This window comes from Ostrinia furnacalis, unplaced genomic scaffold (assembly GCF_004193835.3).
Source record: "Ostrinia furnacalis isolate ACB-3 unplaced genomic scaffold, ASM419383v2 OfSCF1913, whole genome shotgun sequence".
In the NCBI taxonomy this organism is placed as follows: Eukaryota; Metazoa; Arthropoda; class Insecta; order Lepidoptera; family Crambidae; genus Ostrinia; species Ostrinia furnacalis.
In genome coordinates this window covers 1,127,435-1,139,515 of record NW_021132152.1, presented here as the reverse complement: position 1 = coordinate 1,139,515, position 12,081 = coordinate 1,127,435, and the positions used below count along the sequence as shown (strand labels likewise).

Here is a 12,081-nt window from a genome sequence, read left to right as displayed (position 1 = left end):
CTTCCCAATATTCCAATACACACCGGNTGTTAAAGCTATCAGAATCCCACGTACCTCGTTTCATCCGTTTTGAATCTCGCCGGGGTCAGAGTTTCTCCGGTATCCGACGCTCTGGGTCCACCTGCTCGTCGTCCGGAAGACACTCGTCCCCTTTTGCGCCAACCACCATCACGTACATGTCGTTCGTGGTCACACACGCGCGGTCAATTGCACTTTTTAATTTTAAACTTAGTATAAGAACCTTGAGAAATAAATTATTTCAGTAAAAATCTGAGCAGAGTTTCTGCTTACGATGTTGCTAGTTTGGAAGTTAAAGACGCTATGAAGAACTCCGAGCAAGCTCGCCCCCAGGTGACTAAAATGGCGGCAAACGGAAGTAAGTCAAATCAATTCCTATTAAATAATTGCGGAAATGACGTCATTTAAGGTATAAAAAGGTAAAAAACTACACCGGAAGTAGACGCATCTCTCACCAGATGCTGTGCATCGTCACATGCCGAATAATATACAGTTTCCTATCATCCACGCGTCCCTACCTCGAACCATTTTTGAGAAATTAAGCGTTGCTTTTGCAAATATTTTTGGCTCACCCTGTATTTAATCCACATTGTTCCAGGGCGGGCCGCGCCTCGTATGTGGCTAGCGAATACACGAGGGACGAAGACGCGGGCGCGCGCGCTGCGGCCGTGTGGCTTCAAGCGATATTCGACACTATCGCCAAAAGCATATAGCACATTTTACCGCACCCACGGACCAATAACATAATAGGTTGCGAAGGATCTTTGACATTATTGCTAAACACATATAGCACATTTTACCACACTCATGGACCAGGAACATAATAGGTTGCGAGCGATCTTCGACACTATTGCCAAAACCATATAGCACATTTTACCACACTCATAGACCAATAACATAATAGGTTGCGAGCGATCTTCGACATTATTGCTAAAAACATATAGCACATTTTACCACACCCACGGACCAAGAACATAATAGGTTGCGAGCGATCTTCGACATTATTGCTAAAACATATAGCGCATTTTACCACACTCATGGACCAAGAACATAATAGGCTGCGAGCGATCTTCGACACTAATGGCAAAGGCATATAGCACATTTTACCACACTCATGGACCAAGAACATAATAGGTTGCGAGCGATCTTCGACATTATTGCTAAAAGCATATAGCACATTTTGCCACACTCATGGACCAAGAACATAATAGGTTGCGAGCGATCTTCGACACTATCAAAAGCATATAGCACATTTTACCGCACCCACGGAACAATAACATAATAGGTTGCGAGCGATCTTCGACATTATTGCCAAAAGCATATAGCACATTTTACCACACCCACGGACCAATAACATAATAGGTTGCGAGCGATCTTCGACACTATCGCTAAAAGCATATAGCACATTTTACCACGCCCACGGAACAATAATATAATATGCTGATGGTCTGTAACATGACTAGCTTTTTTTTTCGTGGAATACTCTTGTAAATGAAAATGTTTATAAAAAGACTATTTTAAAATACTCAGTATTTCATGCAAAACGCGAAAATGAAAATTTTTGTCTCGAACTTGCGATAATGATGGGTTACCTATACAATTTACTCGTTTTTATCGTCACAGGGCCAGCTAGTAGTTAAGCTTGCGTTAATATTTTGTTTCATTAAAGCATTTATAAAATATTAGTTATTAAGTTAAAATAATAATCAGGAATTTAACAATCATTTGTTTATTAATCACAGTGGCAACATCTATGTCATCTAGATAATATTTAATAATTATGTTAAAATTAGTGACCGACCGAATATTCGTTTTCGTTTTCGTTTTCGGCCATTTTCGGCCAAAAAATGGACATTCGGCCATATTTTCGTTTTCGGCCAAAAACCAGCCGAAGCTTCGGCCAAACCGAATACCAGAAATACGTGAATAAGATGGTGATGTTTATCGTTCCAATATCTTTATCCAAGTTCAAAATTGAATACAAATAAAACCAAAGAGTTTCAATTAAGTTTAATTGTTTCAAAATAGAGTCTAATGCAGATTTGAAATACACCATTAGTCACTAGTCGGGAGCCTACAGACTTTTCGCAGTTGAGCAATAAGTATTTGAAATGCGACGAACCATGGATCGAGTGCGTCGCGCTTTTCGTACTAATTTCAATATTCAGCGATTGAATGACGGCGCAAGCATCATATCAACAACTTACCTCATCGTGAGTGCAAAAGTTCAAGCAAGAAAGAAGTCGTCCACAGAATTCCTCCAAACCCATCAAACTCAGTAGTGACGCCAAACGGGTGGCCCAAGTTCAAGACGAAATTATGCGGAATTTGCATAAATCAACAAGTCAATTGTATTGTCGAATGATCGATGAATGTCTGATACCACAACTGCAACTGCATCCCGGACAACTACGGAACTCTATTTCAGCAAAAAGGTGTCTCACCACACACGGACAGATCCTCAATGGAGATACTGAGGACTATTTTTTTTTTAAATATTTGATCAGCAAGTACATACTCTAGCCGCCTCGATCACCAGATCACACACCATGCGACTTTTTCTTGTGGGGATATCTCAAGTCAAAAGTTTACAGCAAACAATCCTTAAATAATTCAGGTTCTGTAAGAAAATATCCGCCGTGAAGTTGCAGAAAAATTATTAGCGCAATTTGCTCTCGCATAGTTGCGAATGTAAGGGTCCGGCTGTGAGAGTGCCTAGAGTAAAACGGGCGTCATTTAAACGACATTGCCTATAAAAAATTAAATCCGCATTGTTAGTTAAACTCCAGTTTGCATTAGTAATAAATAATAAAAAATCATTAGATTTATTTGTATTCATTTTTGAAGTTGAAAAATTCCCACTTGACACCCTTATTTCTTCTTCACTTCCCAATATTCCAATACACACCGGAAATAACATTCTACTAAGAATTCAAAATAATATCTTAAATTTTTTGTGTTTAATTTCTTTAATCAATCCTTATCAAAATCGACTATCATACTTCAGTATTAGGGTGGTCCTTATTTTTCGACTTTTGAATTCTCCCCGGGGCACTTTCTCATTCGATTATATACCTCTAAATATGAAATTAGCTTTTTTTGTTTTTTTTTTGGTTAAGATTTAGAGGTCGCTACCAGCTGTCAAAATATTTACAAAAGCTTTGAAGATCTTAAATCATGGTTTCATAAATGTTTTATTTAAGTGTTTATATCACATTTTAGGTGCAAATGAACATCGCATAGATGAAATAGACAGTCGCTTCTTGTCCCCTTCTCCCCTCAACCCCTCTTCTGTACCGACCATGGTACCGACGCGTCGAGATACTAACAAGTAAACTCTTATATCTTAAAAATAATTGATTCAAATAATGTATATTGTACATAATATCTTAGTTCATAGAAACAACAATAATTTTGTAACATTTTTATTTGGCTTTGGCTAAAAATAAATGAATCTAACAAATACAGATTTTGTGTTTTTACTTAAAATTCAAACCTTGGTAGCGACCCCTAAATGTCTTTTAAAAATTAAAAAAAAAATAATGAAAGACTTTCATATGGTATATATTCAAATTACGTGGTGCCCCGCAAAATATAAGAAAAAAAATTTTTTTTATAGGAATAAGGACCACCCTATTCAGTATGTTTTTGGTCAAAACATTAACGGTTTTCAAAGTTTTTACATAATTTCATATTGTTTACAAGATAATATTTGATCACAGATTGAAATTTGACATTTGAAGGTCATTTTCGTTTTCGTTTTCGTTTTCGGCCGAAAATGAGACTGCGGCCGAAGCTTCGTTTTCGTTTCCGTTTTCGGCTGAAAATCCATATTCGGTCGGACACTAGTTAAAATATAATTTATTACCCTAATCACATCTATTTATTTATTTTATTTATTTATATAGCCTCGATGTTTACGGTTCCTGGCAAGTTTTAAATTATTTTTATTATCTGTTTACAGTGCGATACATTATTTTGTGGAGAGCCAAAGTTCCAGGATAAAAAGAATTATTATTATTAATAAGATAGAAGTAGATTTTGAACAGGTGAGTAAAACTGTGTTATAACATCTCTGTCGCTTTAAATATTGAATAAAAATTGCAAAAATAAAATAGGTAAATGCAATGTATGTCAAAATTCCTGCTTATGGTCATATTGACATTTTACAAGGATTTTAATTTTGACAGGGTATCGCGATTTAATACGTTTGGTTAATATACATTGACAATTTATTAGAGGCACATTGGTATGATGTACATTTATAATTATTTTGAGGTAGTACGCGACCGAGAGGCCTTAAAATTCTCTCTTCTCTTACCTAAAGATTCGGCCAAACCAACGCATTGATTGCCATCGCGCACGCAGGCTGATCGCGTTGGTTTGGCCGAACCTTTAGGTAACTTTCCAATTACGATAGGGTCACAAGAACAAAGGAACACTGTAAACATCGAGACATACCTCTGGTGTAGTTCTCCATCAGAAGTCCCATTCGGTCGTCTTCTCAATCTCCATTTCTGACATCTTCTGTTGAAGGAGCAGCGCTGATATATCGTCTGGAGTAAAGAAATACAGACTTATGGAAGCAAGTTTGTTATGTCTTTTATGCATGAGAGATGTATTTCCAAAAACATTTATCTTTTTTATTTCAATAACAATTTTCAAACGCTGTAATAAAATTGACGATCTATGTAACTGACATAGCCAGCAGAATTGCCAAACATAAAGGGCAGAGGACGGGTCAAGTTAAGTAGGTCACTTTAGATGTATTGTAGACGGGCCTCTCACTCGGTGGATCGATGATCCAGTGAATGTCGCGGGAAGCGCAAGACTGGTCGTTGTGGAAATTCTTAGGGGAAGCCTTTGTCCAGCGGTTCCGTTTCATTGGAGAACAATGTCGGGTTTTAGAGGGCAGGCTCCACCCATCTTGTGGTGATAGCCACATAATTCGTCCCCATCGGCTAGAATAGAATCAAGAGTCATTCACTCTTTGGTACGGATCTTTTTTACAATTCGCTCCATATGCAACTCATATCCTGACGGAAAAAAACCCGTTGTCCAGTTGTGAACGTCTTAGTTGAATTGTGGCCACTGGGGCTGAATCAGGTGGTCTAGCTAGACTAATTAGACGTAATTTTGTTATAACGTAAGTACTCACTGGGGTCGGGCTTCATGAACTACTGGTTCATAATCAGGTCGTATAGATCACAACCACTGCGTCTGAATCAGGTGGTCTAGATCACAGAGGCAGTTAAGGTACAGGCGTAGTTTTGTTCAAACATGGGCACTCACTGGGGTCGGGCTTGATGGGCTTGACGCGGCCCAGCAGGCCGGGCAGGTAGTCGCTGCGGCGGATCTGCCGGAAGAACGCGTGTGCCAGTAGCTGTGTCGCTGACGGCCGCTTTTCAGGATCCCTGTCGCATAACAACACATGTAACAACTCCTCATCCAATCGCTTTTCGCTGCAATTCGCTGCCTGCCTTTCCCGAAGACTATAATCCGGGCCTTTTCAAGGCGAGAGTGAATAGGCACTTACAGGGCAGATATGTACCATTCTAGACTGCATCCCACTTAATATTAAGTGCGATTGTGGTCAAAAACCTGTCTTGTTATGCATAAAAAAAATCAAGTTCTCATTGTTTCTTTACGAAATCGAATCAGAAATGAAATGATCCGTAAACGAACTAAAGTCGATGACATAATATCCCAAGGAAGCAAGCTGAAGTGGCAATGGGCAGGGCATGGGAACTGACGGCCGTTGAGGCAGCAAGGTTCTGGAGGCCGCGTACCGGACAATGTACTGTGGGACGTTCACCCACTAAGTGGACCGACGCCTTATTAAGGTAGCTGGATGCAGAATTGCAAACCGCTACCAGCTGGCCAAGCCCCAAATAATCCATAGGTTGCATACTGAAGTCACGTACGTATAAACTGACAGGGTTCACTTGACACGTACGTGACTTCGAAGCTACTAAAATCGAAATAAAAAATAATTTCTTTTAATTTGGGCAGCATACATCAAGAGGGAGTTGAAGTATTTTATAAACATTTTTTTATGCAGCACAAACCAGGTCACCCACACCTGTTAGGTGAGATATCTAGGATGGAACATACCTGCCGTGTCAGCTTATTCACTTTCGCCTTGAAGAGGCCGGGTTTAACTCGGGAAAGAAAGTGTTCTTGGAAGTATTGGCGGTGTACCTCTGCAGCGCCAGCTCGCTGAGGTGGTGGAATGAGTCGCTGAGCTTGCGCGCGGCGTAGGCCTGCCGCAGCCGCGACACGCCGTCCGCGCTGTCGCCCACGCCGCTGTCCGTGTTGTACATGCCTGCGACACATTATCACGCTACAACCAGTGCTAAACAAAGGGTGAGGTTACAGCCACTTCTACAATCGATTTCCGATTCAATGGCAGAGGAAGACCGCCTAAAAGATGGACAGATGACATCCGGCAACAAGCTGGAATAAACTGGGTGTGAATGTGGCTGCGAATAAAAGCCGGTGGAAGGTTTAAGAGGAGGCCTTTGTTCGAAGACGTACTTTTCATCTTGATGGACCGTGAGTGTGACGTCACAAGTACGAGGTAATTATGTGGGCATGCCCATCTTGACCAATATAATGGAATGGATCCGCACCTTATTACAGCAATCTACTGCGGAATACCGGTTGTAATAAAAGTTTTGTCATAGCTCGCCTCATTAGCAAGCTAAAGGGACAATGGGCAGGACACAACACCAAAACTGACGGCCCATCGGCCGGCAGCAAAAATCTGGAATTGGCCAAGTATTGGTAAGTGCAGCGTGTGACGTCAACCCAGAAAGTGGACAGATGACCGTATAAAAGTTGCAGGAAGACGCTGGATGTAGACTGCTACTAACTCATCTGAAAATCATTGGAGGAGGCCTGCGTACAGCAGTGGAAGTCCTGTAACTATAATGATGATGATGAGTCCTTACTCTTCATCTCGGCGTCATCCAGACACGGCTCCGGGAAGGTGGAACAGTCGAGCATCTGCGGGCGGCTGCCGCGCACCTTCAGTGATAGTGGTAAGAGCACGTAGCACGAAGAACTAACGGCCGAAGAAGCAGCAGGGATCTAGATTTCGCTAAATACTGACAAGCGCAACGTATGAAACCACTCATAAGGTAGAGAGAAGACTTTGTAACTTAAAGGTTGCAGGAAGACACTGGAATCAGGCTGCTTCCAACCGGCTAATGTAAAAAAATGGGGGGGGGGGGTCTATGTGCTGCAGTGGACGTCCTGTGGCTGATATGAGAAGTTACTTAAATGTACTTTGAAGTAGTTCGTCCTTACTCTTCATCTCGGCGTCGTCTAGGCATGGCTCCGGGAAAGTAGAACAGTCCAGGAGTTGAGGGCGGCTGCCGCGCACCTTCTCCGTGAACATGAGCGTCGTGGGAACTTCCTAGAATGGCACCGAGCCGTTGGCCAACTCAGAGCCAGAAGGATGGGCAAGCTGAAGTGATAATGGGAAGAGCACATAGCACGAAGAACTGACGACCGATGAAGCAGCAAGGTTTTGGAATGGAGGCCACATACCGACAGCGTGAGACGTCTAAAGACGACAAGGTGGACAGATGGTTGCAGGAAGACGCTGGATGCGGGCTTATACCAATTATACCAACCGGCTAATCTGGAAATAATTGGGGAGGCCTATTTCAGCAATGGACAGACTGTAACGATGGGAATGGCTAGGGCACATAGCAAGGAGCCGAAGAAGCAGCAGGGATCTAGAATTGGCAAGTACCTGCAAGCGCAACGTGTGACGTCCACCCACAAGGTAGAGAGAAGACATAAAGGTTGCAGGAAGACGTTGGATGTAGGTCTATGTGCAGCAGTGGACTTTCTTTGGCTGATATGATGATGGAAAGTCTTAAGTAGTGCGTCCTTACTCTTCATCTCGGCATCATCCAGGCAAGGCTCCGGGAAGGTGGAACAGTCCAACAGTTGCGGACGGCTGCCGCGCACTTTCTCCGTGAACATGAGCGTCGTAGGCACCTCCGCAAACGGCACCGCGCCGTTGCCCAGCTCGCAGCACACCACGCCCACCGAGTAGATGTCTGAGCGCTCGTCGTAGCCTTTCAGGTTCTGGGGAAGGTTTTGATTATTCTATTCACCCTTTATCATTCATTTAGTCTCCACTGCAGGAGGATGACTTCAAAAATCCTGTTGTCCTCCCTGTTTTTGTTTTAGGGAAGACAACAGGATTTTAGAATAGAATATAAAGTTTAATTATTCTCAAAACAAGTTACATTTCAACTTAAAATGAAGTTACCTGAAGCAAAAGAGAGGATTTGGTGAACACTACCTACACTGACTGGTCAGATGTTGGGGAGTTCTGTAGGCCTAAAATGCACGCCGTGATAACTTTTGTCGACGTCAAAATGTATGAGCAAAATCGATAAAATGGCGTGATATCTTATTTCTCCATATGTTGCTTCTTATGACATCCACAGGAAGGTTAAGAGATGTGCATGTGGATTGAGTGATCCTTGCTTCAATCTTAACAAAAATCGAGGAAGTTTTACTTAAAATATGTTAAAACATTGCGATGAAGTTTAAAAATTTGTTAAACCTAAGATAAAAATGTTATGGCCAATAAATAGGAGCACTCATACCGCACGCTTTAAGAAAACGTCAACATGTTTATTTCAGAAAATAAAGGCTTTCCACTTCTTTTTATAGTATTGAAAAATTGTTAAGAATATGTTAAAACTATTAACAAATTCAGAAATTCCTTGCACGTCCCGTTCCAAAGTTATGACGATTATTTAGGATCACTCACACCGCACACGGGCCGTATGAGTGCTCTTCAAAATAATGACTTTTTATTAATAAATACGTTTTATTTCTGTTGGGAAATGTGTGCAAACTGACGAGCGAATTTGTTAAAGAATAAGTGTGACAAAACTTAAAAGCTGAAGGAAGAAATTAACCTTTATTCTTTCCTCCAATATGCCGTGTGAGTGATCCTTACTTTTACCTCTATCTGCTCATATGTAGTTCGTAGGCAGACTGAGATAGTATCTAAAATTGTTAATTGTTTTTAACAATTATTTGGCATATATTTTGCTTTTATTAAGGTCATAATTTAAGAAATATCAGGCTTAGATGATTCCTAAAGGAAAATGTTGATTAGGGTACATATGATTTTTTATTTTGTGAGACTGTTCCGATTCGTCAGACGTGACAATGCAAAACCAATGCAATCTAATATGTAGTAGGTTTAGGGGCCTCCGCTAAAACTCGCGGGGGGCGTCCGTCGCCGCGGTCGGCAGTAGCGCGAGTTTTAGTGGTTTACCCCTACATCTTGAATGATAGAAATAAAGAAACATTACAATTGTTTATAGGATTGAATTCAAATTTGACTTGTAATATGAATTGAGAAAGATACTCACGGTTTTATTTAAATAAATTACAAATTTCTCAACAAAACTGTTTTTTTTTGTTGGGACTATAAAATACGATAAAATAATATTATTAAATCTCACATGTAAACTTCTGATGAATCGAAACAGTCTCTCAAAATAAAAAATCATACGTACCCTAATCAACATTTTCCTTTAGGAATCATCTAAGCCTGATATTTCTTAAATTATGACCTTAATAAAAGCAAAATATATGCCAAATAATTGTTAAAAACAATTAACAATTTTAGATACTATCTCAGTCTGCCTACGAACTACATATGAGCAGATAGAGGTAAAAGTAAGGATCACTCACACGGCATATTGGAGGAAAGAATAAAGGTTAATTTCTTCCTTCAGCTTTTAAGTTTTGTCACACTTATTCTTTAACAAATTCGCTCGTCAGTTTGCACACATTTCCCAACAGAAATAAAACGTATTTATTAATAAAAAGTCATTATTTTGAAGAGCACTCATACGGCCCGTGTGCGGTGTGAGTGATCCTAAATAATCGTCATAACTTTGGAACGGGACGTGCAAGGAATTTCTGAATTTGTTAATAGTTTTAACATATTCTTAACAATTTTTCAATACTATAAAAAGAAGTGGAAAGGCTTTATTTTCTGAAATAAACATGTTGACGTTTTCTTAAAGCGTGCGGTATGAGTGCTCCTATTTATTGGCCATAACATTTTTATCTTAGGTTTAACAAATTTTTAAACTTCATCGCAATGTTTTAACATATTTTAAGTAAAACTTCCTCGATTTTTGTTAAGATTGAAGCAAGGATCACTCAATCCACATGCACATGGTTAAGAGTTATATTCTAACCTAGAGGAACCATAGCGGTAATTCAAGGTGTAGTAGCTACTCTACCTGTTCTAACAGCTCAGGGCTGAGCCACATAAGATTAGCATTGGCATGATCCGGCGGCGGCAGCTGGTGCAGGCGGCGCGTGCGTCGACCGCGCGCCATCAGACTGGCCGCGCTGCGCAGCCCTGACAGCCGCGCGCAACCGTCAGCGCCGATTAGCACGTGGCTCGCGCGCACGCTCCTGGAACGATACGACCGGCATACAACTATAAGTACACCAGGCGCGTAGCTTAGCCACCATATCAATGATACGGGGTCCCTGGGCTACAGAGGAAATGTTATTTTTTTAGATTGGCCCCCTACAAATTTTGAAACATATTACAACAGTAGAATCTTAGAAAGTTATGGGACTATGACCATGGAATGGGCAACAGGACCCCAATCAGGATAAAATATTGTTTGTGACCCACAATGTTGAAGGTAGCAACTTTAGCTTTCAATGTGTCACACAATAAAGTATTACAAAACTAGACATAATAAAGGTTTCCATACCATTACACATGACAAAATATTTAAATACTAGCAAATTTTGGAAATATTACTCTTAGTTCCATCCAAAAGGTTGCTAAAGTCTTAAAATAGGGGAACTCATTTCATAAGGAACAAGTCAGTCTAGGCAATATAAGTTCTCACCTGTGAATATAGAGTTGTTTATGCAAGTACTGCAGTGCCTGAAGCACATCTCTCAGGATTAGAGCACAAGCCAGCTCCGGCAAGCCTTCAGGGAAGTACCGGTCAAGTATGTCTCGGCAGGACCCGAATGTCATGAGAGGAGACACCACGTAGAGCTCACGACCGTGCACAAAGGATGTCAAGTACGGCAGTATGTTCTGATGCTGAAGTTCTTTTCTTGTCAATATGTCTTGCTGAAAATAAAACAAGAAATCTTATGTAGGTAGGTAGGCAGGTACTTATAAAAACTAAAGTTACATAATTTTTATTCTGAAAAAAAATCTACAAAAAGTTTTTAAGAAAAATACATTTTTTTGTTAGGTAGGTATAGATGACCCACGCTGAACTGTCCCGCCAAACTCAATGACAGGGGGGCGCTACCATTGTTCAACTATATGGTTTCCAACATGGCAAAAATCTGAACCAGCGATCCGGTATTGACGGTGGCGCCCCACTGTCAATGTCATCGACAGGACAGTCCAGTATTTTGGAACTATATTTGTCATTTTTTGTTCAAGGTAAAGTCATGCCTTTCATGTTATGTCAAAATCAATTCTGGTGATTTGTGTGCTATTGGACAAGACCAAGTAAAATCAAAGCAAAACTATTGTAAACAGAGCAGTGAGTCATAAACTTATTTTTAATGCTAATGAAGTAAAGTAAACATTCTGTTACCTGTATCAAAGCTGCGTTCTCCTTTGTTTTATCAACAAAGTACCTCTTGAGGGCCACATTTTGGTTGCTTGGCTTGTACAGGGCAGAGTACACCACTGCCACTCCTCCACTGCACTCGGTTATAATGGAAGTCAGCTGGTAGTCATTTATGTCTGGATTGAACATCGTATACCGATTGGATAGCACCAAAACCTTGTTTTATTAATCTAAGACCAAAACTCAAATTATAACAAATTCCAACGCGATATACTAAAAGGGCATAATGGCAGTGCGTAAGTGTGTTTGTTGGTCTAAAAATAGTCTATTCTATAACAATATTGGCTAGATAAATATCAACAAAATAATAATTGAGTACACTGCTGTTTGTTTTGTGTGCTTTGACAGCTCATTGCATGACAATCAAATGACAAGCAGCTGACAT

The 12,081-nt window shown here is 40.4% G+C and overlaps 1 protein-coding gene and 1 long non-coding RNA gene across 2 annotated transcripts; one reads left to right on the top strand and one right to left on the bottom strand.

The window, feature by feature from the left end:
* Nucleotides 1-618: 618 nt before the first annotated feature.
* LOC114354061 (uncharacterized) lies at nt 619-1,739 on the top strand. Its single transcript, XR_003655975.1, has 2 exons — nt 619-768; nt 923-1,739. It is a non-coding gene; the product is annotated as an uncharacterized LOC114354061 (long non-coding RNA).
* A 2,305-nt stretch (nt 1,740-4,044) lies between these two features.
* Nucleotides 4,045-11,851, bottom strand: Stlk (Ste20-like kinase). The gene is made up of 7 exons (XM_028306316.1): nt 11,661-11,851; nt 10,947-11,179; nt 10,317-10,494; nt 7,926-8,121; nt 6,220-6,343; nt 5,311-5,432; nt 4,045-4,574 (listed from the first exon to the last, which is right to left on the bottom strand). Exons 1-7 carry the CDS (start codon nt 11,823-11,825, stop codon nt 4,498-4,500), a joined length of 1,095 nt encoding a protein of 364 aa, XP_028162117.1. The 5' UTR covers nt 11,826-11,851; the 3' UTR covers nt 4,045-4,497.
* Between the last annotated feature and the right edge of the window lie 230 nt (nt 11,852-12,081).